Genomic DNA, 21637 nt, shown 5'->3' on the forward strand with positions numbered 1-21637 from the left:
GTATTTGTGCTCAACAGAAACACACAATGGCATCATCTTATTCTGGTGAGCAGGTTGTCAGACAGGGTTAACACCATAGCCATAAGCCTCTTTTGCTTTCATTTGTCGTCCAACTTTGATGAACTGCATTTCTAAATTGGTTAAATATTACAGTTTAATTGTATAAGAGTGTATATCTAAGGTATGTCTACAGTATAAAAATAGTGGTCAACATCAATAGCTAATGGCTGACAGGGCATTCAAAGACTGCTGAGGGAATAAATCAGTCATAAATTTGCAAATATCTCCCAACAACCTGCAGCCGAGTCATTTTGAAAGAGCTGACGAAGGGATGGAAACAACGGCTTGGTGCCAGAAAAAGAGATGGAGACTCTTTACCAACAGCAACCAATCACGTTATATTAAAAACAAACTGCTGACAGACACCCATGGGGGGCGTTTCTGTGAACAGTTCAAATATATCAGTGCAGATAATCAAGTAAGATCTCACTGTAAAATGTCGTTGTAGCTACTTTGATCATTAAACTCCTGTGATTTGTGCACCTAAGCAGACAAAGACAAAGTATAGTTTAACCCCAGTGTGACTCTGATTACACTCCTGTGCATTCTTGGCGCTCTTGTTGAGTGCCACTTGCCAACAGACCTCTGTATTGATCGGATTGTGATACTTAATGCCCTTTTGTTTCATTCATGAGGGATCAAATTCCCCTCTCACTAACGTAGATAAGAGACAAGAGGGTTTTACATAGAGAAGACCCAAGCGGTGAACTGAATCACCAATGGAATATTACCCTGACGGCAATAGACAAGTGTCATGTACGCGTGGCTGAGACGATAAGCCGCAGAGATAAATGTCCCCCGCTGTCGTTTAAATGATAAACTGGAGGAATTGTGACTGGAAAGCTGTCACATCGGGATAATCCTGGACCAGGCGCAGAATTCACACAGGGGGCCGCTCAGAGCACAATCAGAGGAAGATTTGTCACTGGGCTTTGAATGAGAAATATTGAGAGTATTAAGAATTTTATGTCCGTTTTCTACACATTGAACCTTTACTGTTTTATTCAAGGATCGGCTTTGACTGCGCTCGGATGGGTGGCTGCTTTGTTTTCTATAAACACTGCAAGCGTCAGATGGGCGGGGTTTATCATATCAGGATGATTGAGACGCATTATGTTTACTCCTGAGAGTAACAGTCGTTGTCATTTCTACATGACTAATGCTATGTGTCAAATTTCTAAAATCCATAGTGATGATCACACTGTTTTGTGACTTAAAACAAGAGGTAATTAAGATTTTCCATTTTTATTTGCACCTATTCGTAAAAGATTTTAAGCTAATTATACAGGGTGTCCCAAAAAAATTGACGTAATTTGTGATGTCCATATCAGAGTGACTAAATGGTCAGGAGAAATGATACTTAAAGGTGAGGTAGGAGATCTTAGAAAAACAGTTCAGGCAAGCTGCATTTTGAAAATACTCAATTCAAAAGTCCAAATCCCTTTCTTCACACATCCCCCCGAAGCCACGCCTCCAGAGCACTGGCACTCACAATGTTTGTTCCCGAGGGTTCATGAGCGCTGCACAGCAACAATTTGCCCGGCTCCGGTTCCAGCCCCGATCCATGCATACCTCATTCAGTCTCCTCCAACACCCCCGCTCTTACAGAACAGCCTCTAGCTGGCTAACGTTACATTCCCTAGTGATTTATGTTAGTGACAAAACAGTTTGCCAGTGAACTTTCCATGTAATATATATATATATATATATATATATATATATATATATATATATATATGTATATATATATATATATATATATATATATATATATATATATATATATGTATGTATGTATATGTATATATATATATATATATATATATATATATATATATATATATATATATATATATATATATATATATATAGTTAATATCGGCAAGCTCTGGGTCTGGCTTCGTTTCCTGAACAAGTGCTCCAAGCCTCTGAGAATGTACGATTCATGCACAAAGAGGGGTATGCGTGGGGGGGGGGGGGGACCAAATGGCAGTTAATTTGGATAGACATATAACTGTTCAATCATTTCGATTGGACGCTCAAAATGATTAGATGGTGTTTTTTCAGTCCTGTCGGTTCCACAGGTGACTTATTTATTTATTTATTTATTTATTTATTTATTTATTTATTTATTTTTGTGTGTTAGAGCATTTAATTAATTGGTTGTAATCGGGGTGTGAAGGGAATTTTAAGCAATAGTAAAATAGTAAAAAATACTCCAGGAAAACATCTCACACCCCACCTTTAATAGGATTTATTTTGGACATAAAATGTTTTATTCTACAAATTTCAAATGAAAAATTCTGGGGGATAGTAATTTTATAATGTTCCATAGTTATTACAAATGTTCAATGTGTGCCCCACTTGTGACACAGCCTACATCAAGTCGATAGTGGAGTTCCTTCCTCTTGAAACTTCTTACGCCACTTCCAAACCTGCTTTCCTGTTGGCACTTGTTCATGAAATTTTCTAACAAATTCATGTTGCGCATTCACATTTGACTGAGTTTGGGCGTTCTTCAATACACAGAATGCCTTTTCTGTTGCAGTAAACAGCACGTCTGTTCCTGAAAGCAGAACTATAAAAATGATTACACTTTTTTGAGCAAAAAGAGCAAATAAATTATTAGGTGATGAAATGAAGTAAAATTTTAATGGGACACCCTGTATATGCATGATTGCAATTTGCCTTTATTTTGTGTCTGAGCTCTCCTGTTTCAGGTTTCTCCGCATTTCAGCCATATTTAATCCAAAATGAAAACCGGAAAAACCTTCAGATTGCGTATATTTAATGAGCAGTGATGCACAAACCCACATTCATGCTTCTTAAGTATTTCATGTCAATAACATAATCTACTGAAAGGCCCTGCAAAATAGGTTCCTGATATTAATGTAATTCAGGCAAGTTAAAATGTGTTTGACTAATATCTAGCTCTTAAAATTACATCTCAGTGAATATATTTTGGATTCTGCATCAAGATTCATAATCATGTTCTGTTTAGTTTGTTGTGAAGTTGTCAAAAGAGGTTGTGAGCATTTACGCGCACGTTACTGCAAATCAGTCAGGAATTGTTGCACTGCAATTGTGGGATAATAAGGATATATGGATATTTAATTAATCAGTGTAATCATTAGTGCTTTTTATACATTCATGCTTCTTCAGGATTTCTTGTCTATAACACAATCTACTGAAATGCACAGCAAATTAGGTTCTAGCTGGCATGTTAAAATGTGTTTGATTAACCCATAAAGATCCAGTTTTACTTCAACAGCAGGTCCCAAATACGTTTTTCCCTCTATTTAACCTTTCCAGGTGATTTTTTTCACCATTTTTGCAATATTATCCTCTGTATTTTGAATTTTTTTCAGCGAAAGTTGGGTATTTTTCAACATTTAATTTGCTGATCATGTAGATGTTCATAAAAGCTCAAAATAATTGGAGTGTTATTATATCAGAGAACACTGAAGAAAAAGTGACCTTTTCAGTAAAATATATCAATAACTGAACGTAAACCAAGTGTCTCCATCCACTGTCATTTATCAAACTCCATCGTTTTACTGGTAAATCAATGTTGGAGAAGATGACAGTGTCTCCACATTCACTGCGGAGCCTCTGAACTTCCAACTGGGTCATATCTGATGACCATGAAAAGATGACCAACTGCATTGTACACCATTTATTTACATGTTTTCATAAGATTAGTCAATCAACAGCTATTTAACTATTTATATCAGTGAGTGATATAGGTCACCAGTGGATGTTTGGGTCTCTATGGGTTAATATTATGTTTCATTGAATATATTTTGGTTTCTGCATCAAGATTAAGATTTAAGAAGCTTTATTGTCATCATATTAACACAAGGCAAAAGAGGTTGTGAGTATTTACGAGCATGTTACTGCAAATCATTCAGGAACTGTTGTCCTCTGCAATTGTGGGACAAAAAATATATATGGATATTGAATTAATCAGTGTGATCATTAGTGCTTCTTATACATGTTTTTTGTTTGTTTTTTAAGAATAGAAACTCTGTGATAACACACATACTGACCTGATACCTCCTATATCTGATTTAGTGCCTTAAACATTAATTCTGTATAATTCAAGCCAGAGATTTGGAGAAATATAGAGACAGTGAGTTTACACCAGCTTTCAGTAGGTGTTTGTATCGTCAGCTGAAGTATCTGCACTGGTCTTGTGTGAATGAGATGGTTTTTGCTCCAGGGTAAGATGCTGATTTTGCACCAAATCTATGAATATTTCTAAATTGACATCATTTGCATGGATGTAAGTTACTCAGACACTATCTAGTTAGCATTGGCATTTGCAGAGAATTCTGTCCTTTGTGGGTGCTTTATGTATTGCACACACTATTTTTGTTTTTGCCGCAGATTTCTGCTTAAAAAAAGCCTCAGAATCTTTTGTACAACTGACCGTGTGAGATTTTTTTTTTTTTTTTTGACAACTTTTTACCTTTTCTACCCATATTTTGTCCATTTCTGCACTTCCACTCATTACATTTTCAAAACACGCTTGTTACTTAATTTTTAATCTACTGAAGGGGAATTATTTATTTTTATTTTGCTTGATGGCAAGGTCAAGACCAATTGGAGCCCAGTTGGATGGGACTACAACATGTAGGAAAGACAGTCCTTTGGTGTATGCATCAGTACATATCAAATGGATCCTTGTGAAGCAACGTAAAGTACTTAACAAGGTAGAACAGACAAGAAAGGGAAGGGAACCCAAGAGAAAAACTGTCAAAATGTTTCAGATGACAGAGTAAAATACATAATACTGCTATATTTAAATTATTTTCCCATTTAAAATAGATGAGCATTCTTTTTTTTTTTTTTTCTTTTTTTTGTCTATTTCTTTCAGTTTCTGTGTGGTGGGAGTTCTCTGGCTTGAAAACATGATTGCGACCTATGTGATTACTTCATTCTCCATCACATGCACAATGTCATATAGAGGGACATTGCATTCAAAAGACGAAAATCAGACATTGTGTCTTGTAATTACAAGATCCTAATCAGAAATGCAGAAAAAAATACTGTTTTTAAATAGAAGAAACAAAAAAAAATCTACTTAATTGAGGTGTGTCTTGTTTGTCCAGTGTAGTACCACAATTAGGCTGAATATTTTACTGAATGTGTCACATTAACCTAGAAACAAGCTCTAAAATGCAATAAACAGGGATTATTTGTAAAGTGAAGTAATAAAAATAATCATCTTTGTACAAAATAAAAGCAGAATTCATCATATATATTAGCTCGATATTCAGATATTCATATGCTAGATTTTAATTTATTAACCCTTCTAATGACAGTGCCACATCACATATTATCTGATTTTAGATTTAAGCCCATTTTACATATTTATTTGGTTGTTTGTTTGTGGGGAAGGTAGCACACTCTTTTCAATCACTAGCAGGGCAGGGATCTAATCCTGCTCCATGCTGTTACAGCAAAACCCGCTCCACCATTCCCCTGACTCTCCATGATATTTATTTTACCGTAATCCAAACAAACACACAGGCCTCTGTGCTCTGACGGTACAGTGCAGGAAAAACGTCCCTAATGTTGATCTGTATCTCCAAATCCATGTTTCTGCTGCTGGTAGGTATTAACCTTTAGACTTTCCTGCTTCATGCCTCCCCTCTCTAGTTACCATCTCCATGTCAAACCAAAACCTGAACTGAAATACAGATTGAAGCATTTTTCCTAAATTCATCAGTCTTTATATCCTGTAAAATACTCTGATGGTTAAATGTATGGATGTTTGACACAGTAGGTGTTGTTTGAATGGAGTTAATATTGGGGGTAAGTGGCTTCTCAGGCTTCAAATTGGCAGTAGTTAGCACTAATGAAGCTATAATAACTGGGAAAATGTTCATTATTGTGGTTATTTTTTACACCGGTGATGCAGTTACCTACAAACCCCGGCAGTATGATTACCCATAATCATGGTGAGGCGCTTTCTTGTCGGTTTATGCAGCCTTTTTTTATACTCTTCATAATCCTCATTATTTTTGTAACTAATGCATGTCACAAGAGAAGCATGTCTTCAAAGATGTGTACATATATTAGAATAAAGGGGGAAAAAACAAGACAGATCACTAACAAGCTCCTTGGTTACCACAAGAATTACCATGGCAACCAATAAAGAATGAAGTGCAGCCTGCTTACAAAACTTGGATGTAATTGGATTCAAGTTCGGCAACTTAGTCATTAAGGACTCTGATTACTTGAGTGAATAAAAAAACATGATTTGAGCGACAGTACATGTGAACCCGACTGCAGTTTAAACTAGCTATTAGAGATTTTTTTTTATCTTATCAGACCCATTAATTTGTACATGTACTGCACAATATTTTATTCAATGTTTAAAGAATCTGTACCCATTATATTTACTATCATTTTAAATACAATATATTTATCTTTTTTTGTTGACGTGAGGGTGATGCATCACACCAAAGTCACAAAGCATGGCAGTATTTATCTTTTTACACTAAAGATAGGAAGAGAAAACACTCATTTGAAGTTGAAGATACATAGAAGAATGAGACAATACTATTCATACTATATGTATATGGGTCAAAACACGGTATTCAAAATCTCTCTGACGGGACATTTTAGAGACAGTTTGACAGATTAGTGTTGCTAAATGACCCACATTTTTACTTTTAAGTTAATTTTTGCTTTAGTTGGATCATAACGAATTGTCCAAAACAAGCAGCTACTTTATATTGAAATAAATGTTGGAATGGCAATCAATTAAAGTTCGCTCTCTGACGGGATATTACTGTGTTTTGACCCATATATACACACATGCACGCACACATCTATATTATAAAAGCCAAGTGGCCTCTGTGTGCGTGCATGTATGTGAGTCCAGGGATTAACGCGAAATCCGAAAAGAGTCAACTGCTGCAGTTTGGTATACTCGTGTATTTTTCGTCAAAGAAGAGACTAGCGAAAACGGCATGTTAATATGACCAATATTTTGGGAGATATTAGTAACTTTGGAATACAAAAGCCTGACAGTCACGTTGTTATGACCAGAACACTTTGGCAGTGACTGCTGGACAAATGCGGTACGGCATGCACAAATACACACCAGCATAAAAACTACCACATCTAGAACCCATGGATCCCCACAGGTCAACATGCTAGTAATACATTAACTGTGCTATATGTCTCTCATTGTGTCCTGCCATGTCATAATATACTGAAAATATCTATCCACTTCACAAAATAGAAGATCTGCAGCATTTTGTGCATTTCCAGTAATGTATTTTTTGTGCATTTAACTAGAAACGTAAAACAAAAAACCTCCCTTAGTTCAGCTTCACATTTGCTTGAGGTGAATTTTGTCTTTTTGCAAGAGTTGAATCTGCAGAAGCTGAAATTAGAGGGAAAAATTGCTAGAATTTCAGCAACAGCAGTTTTCTTTTATCAGTCCAAATCAAAATCATGAAGATGGATGTTACCTGATGTTGTTTCATGCTGTTTTGGAAAAGTAAAACGAGTTTTCTAAGCTTCTGTGTTGAACGGTAGAACCGTTTCCACCTGAATCTGATCAGCAATAGGTCATTACAGCTGTCAGTCATTTATTTAACTATCTACCTGTCTGAAAATGAAACCTGCGTCATGGGTAGATTTTTTGCAGCTTGAAAACACTGACAAGGAGTAGATGCATAATGGAATTTTTGCCCAGTGACACTAAAAGCCTGTCAAAAACTGCAGCTCCACAGAGGGGAATAAAAACATTTCCTTCACAAATAATTTTTCCTGTAGTGAACATTGAAGACCTGTGGCTGATCAGCTGATTGATCCTATGTCTTGTCAAATATTTGCGAATAGAATAGAATAGAATAGAATAGAATAGAATAGAATAGAATAGAATAGAATAGAAGTGCACTTCCAACTAATACCCACACAATAAAATACAGATATATAAAAAATAATATGTGAAATATGTGCAAATTAGAGATATGCTGTATAACAAGGTAACATTTTTAACAATATAAAAGTAGTATAAACAAGTATGCAAATATAAAGCACAAAAACAGCTGTAGGCAGAACATAGACAGAAAGGGCTGAGAAACAATGTAACTTGAAAAACAATAGAATGTTCTGTTTCTTTACCTCTGTTTATTACTTCCGTGTCTAATGTAGCCTCTTGCCCCACCTTCTGACCATGCAGCTGAGTTATTATTAGTTATTCGCTTCTTACACATTGAACATTATATGGAAATATGTCTCTTTCCAGAGCACATTAGTCTGACATCTGTTGCCACAAGCAGCAACTACTCTAATGTAATGATCTGAACATGTTTACCATTGACTTTTCTTTGCTTTACGTCCTCAGTGTTAGAAAAAAGAACTGTTACACAAGCTCCTGCAGGGTAGAGTGGACTGAACAAAGTCTTTTAGTGCTCACTATAATGGCAATATAAAGATTACAGAAAACCCATGATGCAATGCTCCTTTTGTCTGAAAAGTAGATCATATCATTAGCCTCATAACATAATTACTTAAGTCATATTTTTGGTCAAATTTTGCTATCTGCGTAAATTTACTTTCCGAACACTGCTGCTTAATTTTGCATCATTGGCTATTACCTGAAAAAAAAAATAAAAAAAAGACTTAGGTTAGAGGTGTCAAACTCATTTTTGTTCATCCGGCCTATTATGGTCTGAAATGGGCCAGACCAGTGAAAACAGTTAAATCCTATTATGAAAAAGTTTACATCTACAAAGTTACCTTAAAAATCTGAATAACATGAACAACCTGAAATGTCTTAAGAAAATTAAGTGCAATTTTAATATTATATCTCAGTTGATCATTTACACTACAACTTCCAGATCATAATAGATTTACAAATACACAGAACTTGTATTAACAGGAAGAATATTGGTAAAATTGTACATACTTCTCTTAAGACATTGCAGGTTATTCATCTTTGTTCAGGTGCAGGATTGTTTGTAAATGGAAACATTTTCATGTAAGTTTACTTTTTTACACTAAAACTAAGAGAGGTTGTCATTATTTATAGGTTATGCTAATGTACTGGTCCCACTTGATGGTAAATATCTTCAGTGTAATTTTTGCTCTCATATATTCGTCCCACAGGCTGGATTGGGCCCTTTGGCGAGCCATTATTGGCCTGCGGGCCATATGTTGACCCTTTGTGACCTGGTAGTTATGTTATGAGGCTAACTATATGTCACAATCTTTAAAAAGAAGATATAAACCAGTGTTTTTCTACCTTGGGGTTGGGACCCCGCCTGGAATTCAAATGAAGTCACCTGAAATTTCTAGTAATTGATTTAAAAAAATAATAATAATTCTAAAAAAAAATTTTTTTTAAAAATTACTAATAAAAAATATGTGGTGAGTTGAGGGAGACAATCACAATACATAAACAAGAGAAGCACTCAGAGAGCGCAGACCTCCGCCAAGACAGATGCCCCCCCGCCCCCAGATCACCACCAAAATTTAATCATTTCTTCCTTGTGCCAGTATCAACATTTCCTGAAAATTTCATGAAAATCCGCCCATAACTTTTTTGAGTTATCTTACTAACAAACACGCAAACACACAAAGCAAAGTGATCACAATACCTCCTGGCGGAGGTAAAGTTATGACAAACTCTGAAGCTGAAACTGAAGCACTGTGGTACTGTTTATCTTCCAAATGTTCATTGTTGTCGGTTTCAGATGCTGCAGCTCTTTCATAATTCATAGTTTGAGTTATTGTTTGTTCAGTATTAATTGTCAGCCTTGTAAATCCAAGCTGGACTGACTGTACATATCCTGGCCAAGGAAAATAAAACTCTGACTTTGTGCAGTAATCTACACCTGGCTTTTCTGCCTCCATCCATAATAATATACATTATATAGACTAAATGTCATCTAAAATTAACATTTATTTGCAGTATAGTATAGCAAATAATTACATGATTGAAAACAAATTAATTTTAGCAAAAAAATGTCTCTGTTTTGAATGTCTAGGGTCGCCAGAAATTTGTGATGTTAAAATGGGGTCTCGAGCTAAAAAAGGTTGGGAACCACTGATATAAACCAATGCCAAAATGGCTGTTATTCTTCATGAGGTGGATTATTAAAGTATGGGTTTAGTTTAAGTACATTTGTTAAACATAGAGGCTGTTAAATCATTAATCACAGTTATCTGTGTGTCAGTTAATTATCAGATAAATCTGATGATTGGCAGCCCTAGTGACATTTAATTTCACAAGCACAACAGCAGTCATGTCTTTGGATGAAAACCATATTTGACTTTGCCCTGATGATTCACAGAAACACATGAACTTCCATATCAGAGAGAATGATTTTAGTTTTTAAAAGATTTTCTATCTTCCTAAGTTAATAACCGAAACATGTTTGCGCTGTACCACCCACCCTCTGTGACACATACAGATAACATTTGTTTCATTGCATCTGGGCAGTTTGTTTGTTAACCCTCCTCCTGGCTATGTTTTTAAGTTACACAACCACAATTTCACCAGGACATTTTCTCTTGTCAGACAAATAAAACAATATGTGCTGTCACTTAAAAGGACAGTCATGTAACAATCGTGCGTGGTTATGTTTGTGTTTGCTTTGGTTGCACCAGTGACTCAGCAGCAAATCCCACATCTCACCAACTGTTTAGGCAGGAAACATGAGGAGCCAGGCAGAAACCTCCAGAGGAACATGGAAGGACTGGGATGACTGTGTAGAGGTGCCACTATGTGCTGCCAGGATCACTGTGTTTTCTATTGGAAAACATTGTACTAATGTCCGTTTTTATATTCTAGTTTTAAAACAAAGTTCCCAGTGGATAGAAAGAATACAAATCTCCATTCTGGTGATGGTATTGGAAAAAGATGCGTCCTAGTTTGAGTTGTGATTCATTATTTAATGTTTGCATAATCACCTGGAAAGAGGAGTGATGTTTGTGTTACCTCTGAATGAACTCCTTGTATCGCAGAGTATTGGCCTTTACACACTGGGTGCTTGACAGTTAAACAACACGAATCTGCAAAGTACTTACCTGCAAATATTTTGCCTTAAAGCTATTCTTACCAGCACTGATGCAAGTTTGTTCAGACACTTGTTCGCTAAGAGATTCATATATATTAACACGTCTACATCCAAGTAAAAAGATAACCACAGTGCAATTTGTATTTGATTATTTTGACGTTCATGTTACAGACATTTCTTACTATCCTGATTGCTGTCCTTCACTTCAGTATCTTATTGTTTTGTGCATTTCATACAAAACGTGGTGCACTATCAACAGGTCCAGGGTCATTATGGTTGTTTTCACATGTTCACTTCACACAAATTAGTTGTTGATTCCTTTATTCATGCCACAAAACACAGTTGTTTCACTGCTTATATATATATATATATATATATATATATATATATATATATATATATATATATATATATATATATATATATATATATATATATATGTATATGTATATATATATATATATATATATATATATATATATATATATATATATATATATATGTGTGTGTGTGTGTGTGTGTGTGTGTGTGTATGTATATATATATATATATATGTGTGTGTGTGTATGTATGTATGTATGTGTGTGTGTATATATATATGTGTGTGTATATATATATATATATATATACACACACACACACACACACACACACACACACACACACATACATACATACATACATACATACATAGATATAGATATAGATTTTTTTTTTTTTTTGCCTGTGTGAAAAATAAGCATGATATAAACAGCAGTTTGAAAGAAATAGGACAGAATGCAGGTGTAAGTAACCTTTATGTAATCTTTTCCAAGAGTGATCTGGCGAAGAGAGCGGCACAGACATAGTTGCAAAAAATCAATACAAATCAAACAATTACTGTATCTAGTTATACACATTAAAAGACCTAGATAAATAAAATAAGAGTTCTATTATTATTATTATTATTATTATTGCAATATAAATTAATACTATTGTAATCTTGGTTGCTATTCTGCGAGGAAAATTATTATTTTTTATTTTTATTTTTTTGTCCAATCGTTACAGTATTACAAAGCACAATAGACCCTGTTTACAGCAGACGTTTTGGCCCATTTAAGCCATAAAACAGATGGGTGTAAAGGACATGATTAACAATGGCTGTGTTCCACTTCAATGTATCACTTTCAGGGTCTCCATTCTGTACATGAAGGCTCTCTGGAACAGCTTTTTGGGACACTTAAATGGAACAGAGCCTTAGTTAATTTAATGAGCAGTACCTGTGCTTTTCTTGCATTAACAAGCCAGAATGTCTGCTGTGAAAGTGGCCTATACTGCAATACTCCAGGGTATCAGTATAGTCTGGTCAGAGTAAAAGGAAAATAGCCACTTTTTTGGTTTGAAGTTACAAAACTCATTTGCTCCCACTTCATATTCATCAAACTATGAAAATAATACAGAAGAGTTATGTTGCACGGTATGCCTTCTTTATAGTAATCCTCAAGGAGCTAATATTGTGCTCCACTGTAACGTTTGTATTTCCCAAGCGAGCGATGAAAACCACAGTTTTATCAACCAAATGTTGCAGGAGTAACAAAGCAAATCATAGACCACTGTTTACACTGCGGTAACAAATCTTTCTGCTTGGGGCTGTCTTCTTCCTCCTCTCTTTTTCCTCATCTGTTAGGACGGTACTCCGCTGAACTTGAGTTTCATCCCTCTGGACATCAAGCTAACCAACTGGGACGACCTGCCCGAGGCCTTCAGCCGGCGCTGCGAAAATCGAATACAGGTCTGCCCTTCCCGCCAGGCTGTGTGTGCGTGGATGTACGCTCTTGAATGCGCTTTGATATTCATGTGTGGGTGTGTATGTGGATCGGTGCGTTTACACGAGGGAGGTGTGCATGCTGTAATGTACCTACTTATTGTGTCATTACTGTAGAAACACCTTAAAGGGGAAGTTCACTTAATTTGCGGCAATTTTTAAGAGCTGTCACTTTTGAGATTGATTAGAAAGACAAGGAAATTTGCAACCATTTGACTTGAGTGAATTGCAGTTTAGAAGATGAAAGAACATTTTATATGTGCTCAAGTGTAGTTCAAAGTTTTTCAGTTTCTGTGCCCACAGGCTGCTTTAAGGACGACCTTAATTTAAGTCTAAGATAATTTAGTTCGATATCACAGTAAGTCAGAAGGGCTATCTTCCTGATTCCACTGACCCAGTAAGGATGAGGCAAAAGGCTGTGCAGGGGGTGATTAAACCGAACAGATATGTGTGTGTCGCTGCGATGTGAAGCTAATGACACCACTGATCACGAGGACAGAGAGCAGCAGCCGCCTGACAGATAGGTGGAGTGTGGACACCCACTTTCCACTACCGCAGGGCCTGGGGCTGAGTGGCGGACGAGGAGGAGGTGGGGGATGATGGAGAGGGGAGAAAAGAGAGGGGGCGGTTTGGGGTTTTGGGAAGCCTCAGTCAGCCAAGGAAACCGGCACAAGAGAAAGAGCCATTTTATGAGGGTCGTTAAAAGAGACGGATCATCGCCTCAAACGACCCCGCACGTCAACCAGCTAATATTAAATCCTGCAATCTGCTGTGGCGTTAACAGAGCCCCTGACAGACACCCCACCTGTCACGTTGTTTATGTTGGTTTGTAAAACACAGGCGTGAGTTGCATCCATGGTCTGACCCATCATTTACGCCCTGTTACACACCAATTGTCCATCAAAATCAATACTGGGCAAGCAATTTAATGTGGGCAGCAACACGTCTACGATGGGGAGGCAGTGGTGTGTGAATGCACCCACACACAGCCAGGGAAACTACACAAACCAAAATCTTTACAATGAATTAATAATAATTCTTGAGAAAATGATGGACCATTCAAGAAAATCATCTGCATAAAAATAGAGTTGTGGAAATTTCTCAGTCATTACGATGATGTGGAAGTCTTAATTTAACCATGAGGCTAGTGACTATTCACACCTCTATTAGTGATGCACTGCAGAAATGTTCATGTTTTGTTTTTATAGTGTTTATCCATAGAGGTGGGTCAAGTAGATACTATTGAAGAGACATATCTATATAGAATGGAGAAGTCTTGTGCCTTCTGCTTGTACTCCAGTATTATACAGTATAAATACTTTTGTCCACATGACAATATAAAAAAAGATAGGACCAGTGACCCTGTATCTCACCGGCATTTTCTATCAAGAATCAAAAACAAGTTGTCAGGTTCTGCTGTTATGTTAGAGTCCTGTGGTATTGATGCAGGAGATCAATCTCCCAATAGAAGTGGGTGGTACTTTCACTGGAGGAGAACTCAACTAATTAAATCAAAGTCCAAATATGACTTCCTATCAGCGCTCAATAGTAACTATATTCATATCTCTAACCATTCCATGGTGTAAACCATCAAAATATGGCCCGTTATAAGTAAAGGCAAATTTGTAATATTCGTCAAAAATTCAAAAATCTAAATTTGTCAAAACTGTGATCAACCTGTGTAGACATTGTCCTAAGGAAGTTACATAAAATTCTTTTTAAATTAATCTGACCAGTAATTTTGGAGAAGAAGATGGTTGAAATCTAGACATTGGTGACCTTGAGTTTGACACTTTAAGGTCAGTCAAGGTCAAAGGTCATGGACCCAAATGAAAGTCCATATATGACTTCCTATCAGTGCTCAATAGTAACTATATTGATATCTCTAACTATTTCCATGTTATAAGCCATCAAAATATGGACCATTATAAGTAAAGGCAAGTTTGTAATATTGCAAAAACTCGTAAAAAAAAATCAAAATTTCTCAAAACTGTGAACAAATTTTATAGACATATTTCCCAAGGAAGCTACATATAAAATTTGAAATGAATCCAACCTTTAGTTTTGTCCAAGAAGATGTTTGAAGAAATTGCTAACAGAGACGTTACCAGACACACTAACTCAAGGCCTATTGATTGATGAGTTAATGACTACAAACTGGACAAATGCTCAGAGAAATCATTGTATCTCTTATATTTCAAACCGTGGATTATTCTGGACATAGCGGACATAGACGCTTTAATCTGTCATGAAAGCGAAGCAGCAACAAGTTCAGTTTTAAACTTAAGTTACTTTAAGCGTTGGTTGTGGAAGTGTATTCTTTATATGATGTGAATTTGTCCATAATGCTGGTCCAGTCCGTCTCCCAAAGGTTTCTGTGTTGATCTGGATCTACGGCAGGTCATGCACTGATTTATACATCTTGGGGTGTAGCTTCATGACACATAGCAATAACAGAATTGCACAGAATGGGGTGTTTTTATCATGACCTATGTGGGTAAGAGCCCCAAATGTAAAGAAAAATATTCATTTTGCAAAATAGTGTTAGTGCGGATGGGGCATTAGTGACTGAAATTGTCTCTGCCACTTCAAAATGGCCAGACCTATAGTGATTTTCACCTCTTTTAAGACTTTTTCAGGTTTTTTGGGGGGGGTTTGATGTGTATAGTGTGATTAGAGATACTGTCCATTAAGCCATTTCACACTAGATCAGGGATGTCAAACTCATTTAAATTCAGGGGCCACATACAGTCCAATTTGATCTTAAAGTGGGCCAAACAAGTAAAATAATAACATAATAACCTATAAATAATAACTACAAATGTTTCTTTTTGTTTTAGTACAAAAGGTAAAAGTGTAATTTTAACAATATTATACCTCAACATTGAACTTATAGATCACAGTGGATCTACAAATACACAAAACATTTAGTAACAGGCAGAATATTGTTAAAATTCCACTTATTTTTCCAAGAGATTTCAGATTGTTCATGTTTGTTTAAATTTTCACATTTTTTTATGAAAGTATAGCTTGTAAATGTGAGCATTGTCATCATGCAATTTGACTTTTTTCACACTAGAACAAAGACAAAATTTTGCAGTCATCATTATTTTTAGATTATTACCTACTCGAGATCAAATTGTGCTGGATGTGGCATCTGAACTAAATTGAGTTTGACACCCTTGACTATTAAGATAAGATAAGAAAACCTTTATTTGTTCCACAATGGGGAAATTGCAGCGTTACAACAGCATAGCACAAAAACAGCAGTGGAATAAGAGTTTCAAGATCAAAAATATTTTAAGTTAAGCAGAGTAAAACAGAAACATAGAGTGTGCAACTGCCTCTACTATCTCAAACTCGACAGCAAAATTAGAACAATAATCTCTTATGTCCAGTGAGTGATTGGCAGTAAGTGACTAAAAGTAAATTAATATATTCAGTGTAATTTTTGCACCTTAAAAATTCATCCCACGGCCCAGATCGGACCCTTGCGTTGGCTGGTTTTGGCCCGTGGGCCACATGTTTGACACCCTTGCACTAGATGTTTCTGTACTATCTTTACCACAAGCTTTACCCTTAAAATTCTCTTTTAAGTTGACATCATATATGTAAATATTGGCAGCATTCAAGCTCAAAATCTTATTTGCTTCTCACCACTGACCGCCATTCGTATTTTTTCCTGAAGTTGCTAATATGCACTGTGAATCTTTGACAAGTGAATCTTAATTAAATCAAATCAGGATTCATGCTTACGTTAAAATTATTTTAGAAGACTCATGTTCATTTTAACATGCATTTCCTGTTTCACAGTAAAAATAATAAACTGACTTTTTAACATATAGCTCTGTTCAGTTACACTATGACAGTTTTCACCCACACAAAGCTCTGAAACTCACCTATTAACCCATCTGACCTTAGGGAAAACTGAAAGCTCTGATCGCGTCCCACTCTCCTTCACAGACATGAATTTTGACCAGTTCAGATCAAACCGACTAACCTTTGATGACCTCTTCAGATAAAGCTGCATTGGGCTGTGAGAAGTTTTCATCTCTACCCCATTCACAGCCCCAAAAATAAAACAATAAGATAGTTCCTGTTCTTGCATTCTCTTTTGAAAATGACACTTAAAACTTGCAAATTGCTATAGTCTACATTGTCTACATTGTTATTGTCCTGCTAAATATGTTTCCATTACATTATTATGACATTTTATTTCATATTTTGTATCAACTGCTTTCATCTTCCATAAATAAGTACATTTTCTGTTATAATAATTGCGATTCATCCACCAAAAAAATTCACTGAATGTTATGATAGCTTTGAAAATTGTCTCCATCTTCAGCTTTACCTTCACAAAAACATTTTTGAGATCAGCTATTGGGAAAAAATGCTCCTCCTGTGTAATATACATAGGTAAATTGCCCATTAGGCCTTGGTTCTCTGTGCTGTATTTCTCATTTTGCCAGTAGATTTTCTTTGAATCCTTGACTGAAAGTATATATAACTCTCTGTTGGTTTGATGGGTTTTACTCAGCTATGTGGAAAACTGTCTCATTGTGTGTTTGTGTGTGTGTGCACTGAGGTCTGGACTGTTTGTTTTCAGCTCAAGGGTATATTCAGAATTGAAAAACTTAAAAAAAAAAAAAAAAAAATTGCTTTGGCTTTTAAAGAGGCTCCAATGTCCAAACTATCAACTTCGCCTGTAGATTCAGGCTCCGGCAATTTCAGTTTCGACCTGAAATTGAATATGAGGTTGAGATGTCGTGTCCTCCTGCAGGTGCTGCGTTTTGTTCAGGAGTGGAGTGGCCTGGCAGCCATGAAGCAGAAGCTCCTCCGACGCAGCGGCCTCCTCTACCACGGCCCTGCTCTTGGCTTGCAGAAGCTGACCACTGCCCAGCGCACGCACTCAAGCACTAAGAGGTCAGATTCAAGCTGATGATCTGTTTGTGCAGGAACTGGATTACGCTGACTTTCAAAAACATGGCAAACCACAACCCAAGCATTTTGAACATCTGTAAATAGTGACAAATATAATGCATTGGTTTCACATTTACAAAGTGTGCACAAGCAGCACAGTAGGAGGAATCTATTATCGGGACCTTAAATATAGAATTTTTAGTATTTGGGAATAAAAAAAACTGTGCCAGAAGCAGGTCAAAGTTTTAAAAGTTTGTAGTTTATAATTTCATTCTAATTCTAAATGTGATAGATAGATAGATAGATAGATAGATAGATAGATAGATAGATAGATAGATAGATAGATAGATAGATAGACAGACAGACAGACAGACAGACAGACAGACAGACAGACAGACAGATAGATAGATACCAAATTTCTTATTTTTCTCTTTATATTTCATTTTTCACTCATTTGTTGTTTTTTCTACTTGTCTATTCTCTGCACTTGCTTGGTGTATGTTGCTGCTATTAACTAAAATTTACCCACAGTGGGATAAATAAAGTCTTATCTTATCTTATCTTATCTTATGTTATCTTATCTTACCTTACCTTATATGTAACGTGAATACATTTACCTTTTTTTACCATTTACCTTTTTATTTCTATTATGTGAACAGATTGTAATGTGCTTTTAAGAAAAACAAACTAACAAAATCACAGATTTCAGACCCTCACCCCTCAGATGCACCATGCTGAATTATTCCACAATGCTATGAATGCTTTAAAAGAAACATACATATGTTATAAATCAATTCGTAGACCCTGGAAACATCCTTCTAGGATGTGGATTCATCTTTCTATCATCACTTGTTTCTATGAAGTTCCTTGTGGTGGAGCGGATGGGATTTTGGTGTCAATACAGTCTGTTCTTTCATCACATGAAGTATGAAAAGATCTGATACAAAAAAGGAACGAGTAGTGTGTGTAAAAAAACTAATCTTGAAGTTTCTCTCCTCAAAACTGAGGTCAGGAGTGGCGATGAAATATGGCAGACTCAGGAATTAAATTAATATCCTCTGAATAAGCAAGAAGTTGATTATGTTAGTAGATACTGTTTGGCAGCATGTGTCATTTTTTAGGCCACTAATGACCTTTGTTTTCAAGAAAAGTCTCCTGAGTGGTGAAGAATCCTTTAAAAAAATGAATGACTCCACCAGAGCTAGACAGAGATACAAGTCAGACCTTCAGATCTTGTGCAGTATTTTCAAGTGGAAATGTGCTGTAGAGTTTGAGTCATGGGAGCACAGATGGTCTAGTCTGAGATAGAGGAGGGTAACTATTTCAGCTGCCTACATCCATGATAACATGTATTGTACTTAATAAGTGTACATAATAAGTAGATGACTTAGGTTGGATTTTCTGAAAATTTCCAATGTGTGATGTTAATGCTGTTTCTCAAGTAAGACTAATGAAGTTTTATTTTGCTGACAAATAATTGGCATTAATTTATCCCTGTTGTTTAGTTTTATGCCACTAGTAACAATAATCTAACTCCAAGGTGCCAGCATTTTTTTTTTTTTTTTTTTTTTTTTTGCCTCTTGAGCTACTTTTAAAATGAGCTAGTCAAAATGATCTACCTACACTAAAAATTGCTAAATATACATTTATTTATATCTATGTAGTGAGTATACTTTATATGTACAATATAATAGGCGTATCTTAATTTGAACCCTTATAGCACAATACAATTCAATCCATTTGTGGTCAGTACTGTACTCTGATGATAGGCACTGAATGGAGTCAACCAGGGTGGCATAGTCCAGACAGTTAGCTGCTGGTAACAGCCTCAAGCAGACTTCTAAATGATCATCAGTCGTGATGGAATGCTACTTTGACTTAATGACCTTCATGTGGTTAAAACGACGGCTGTCCAATTAACTGTGATTTTAGTTCCTTCCTCTTTTTCTTTCTCAGAGGGAAGTCAGTGTCATAGTTTTTATGAACAGCTCCAAAGTCCTTCTCCACATTTCCCTTCTCAGCGATGATAAATTGACAGATAGAACTGTGTTAGAAGATAAGAGATCTTAGACTGGACACCCTGTACCTCGATCATGTGGCAAATGCCATAAGGAGGGTAGATGACAGACGAACATCTAAAACTTTTTTTTTTTTTTATTGTCATGTGATCTACCCACACAACCAATGTGATCTACTAATCGATTGTCATCAAAATATTGGGCCTCCCGGTCTAGCTTATCAATAATTTATTTAGGAGCACATAAATAAAAGTTGCATTTCTGTTTGCCTTTTAGGTTATGTAAGCAAAAATTACCTAAGGCAGATTTGATGTAAGCCCCTATTCCACCAGATCCCCAGGAACTTTTACTATTTATTACCAGGAATTTATTTACCAAGGTAAAAGAATTCCTGGTAATCTGTGTGGTTTGGTTTTCCACCGCTCCTCAAAGTTCCTGAAAATTTAATGAAATGAGGCTTGGTCATTTCGAGTCACAGACTTGAAGTCCCACTGAATTTCTTTTGAGTGTATTAGACTTACATTTCAAGGTCCTGGTTCTTTTGAGCACATTTGCTGAATACGCTCTTTAATATATGCACATGTACAGACAGATGATTGCAATGAACGTGTAGAACCAAGGTGAATACGCTCAGCTCAGCTTGAACACACACATATATATATATATATATATATATATATATATATATATATATATATATATATATATATATATATATATGAAATAAGAAATGACTTAAGATAAAGGAGGTGCAAAGAGATAACATTAAGCGCCAGTCAGATCTCAAACACTGGAAAATGATGTGGAAATAGTGATGAAATATAACATTTATCTTAATTTCACTTAGGTTTTATCCAGGTGAATGAGGACAGTTATCATGATTATGTAAAATAATGCAGTTAGCTCAAATAATAACTTGGTTATTGTTGAGACAGGCTTACCCCAAATTGAATCAATGCCTCTCTTCAACAACAAAATACAACATAAGTAATAGTTATTATAAAATGTAGTCACTAATGTTTACAAATGACCTGCTCCGAGCACAACACTGACTCCAACACAAACACTACATAAGCACATGCATATGTTATACTATGTACTTTGGTGTCAACATGCCAAAATTCAATAAAAGATTTAGCTAACTTGACATATAGAGTTCCTGTGTAAATCAACAGCAGCTGATGCAAGGTTCCATCTGCAAATAGGAAGTAATCAATTTTTCGTCTCCAACCAACAATGGACAGAATATGTTAAAAGCACTGAACTCACACGAATAACATTAGCATTAAAGCTACAATAGGCAGAAATCAGAGGAAAAGATCTCCTGCAGCGCTTCACTCTGTCTTAAGCACAGGCTGAATAAAAATGGTCAAGGGGAGGCTGTTTGATGCCACTATGGAAAAGTGAAGCCTGCATGTAATGGGGAGGGGAGCTGCCATGTTGCTTAGAGATTCATCTGAAATTGATTAGTCTTTACAGCTGTCAGTCATCTGTTTTTATCTCCTCTTCTCGGGAAAGATCCATCACTGGCCATAATCCTTTGTCAGGGGCTGGATTATCGAAAGCCTGAAAAACAGAGCCAAGAGGATGTGCAGAATTTTGATGGCCTCTCAGACCACTTAACTCACAATGTACTGAAAGGATATTATGGAAGTTTCACCTAATGATCCTCAAAAAGTCTGCCTACTGAAGCTTTAAAAAAGAGCTCAAGAATTGTATTATCCTGATTCACAATTTAGCAACACAGAACCTCCCTGCTCATCCCAACTGATGATGACGATGCTCAG

General features: G+C 36.0%; 2 protein-coding genes across 3 annotated transcripts in view; both read left to right on the top strand.

Annotated features, from left to right (window-relative positions):
• LOC115434446 (ly6/PLAUR domain-containing protein 6-like) overlaps nucleotides 1-21637 on the top strand; it is a 1359089-nt gene that overhangs the window by 1281431 nt on the left and 56021 nt on the right.
• zranb3 (zinc finger, RAN-binding domain containing 3) overlaps nucleotides 1-21637 on the top strand; it is a 133194-nt gene that overhangs the window by 86450 nt on the left and 25107 nt on the right. For all 3 annotated transcript variants that reach the window (XM_030156289.1, XM_030156282.1, XM_030156297.1), the window contains 2 exons: nucleotides 12775-12879; nucleotides 17693-17835. In XM_030156289.1, coding sequence (XP_030012149.1) covers nucleotides 12775-12879; nucleotides 17693-17835 — 248 coding nt within the window. The remainder of the gene's footprint in view (nucleotides 1-12774; nucleotides 12880-17692; nucleotides 17836-21637) is intronic.

The sequence above is a fragment of the Sphaeramia orbicularis genome, chromosome 2 (assembly GCF_902148855.1).
Source record: "Sphaeramia orbicularis chromosome 2, fSphaOr1.1, whole genome shotgun sequence".
In the NCBI taxonomy this organism is placed as follows: domain Eukaryota; kingdom Metazoa; phylum Chordata; class Actinopteri; order Kurtiformes; family Apogonidae; genus Sphaeramia; species Sphaeramia orbicularis.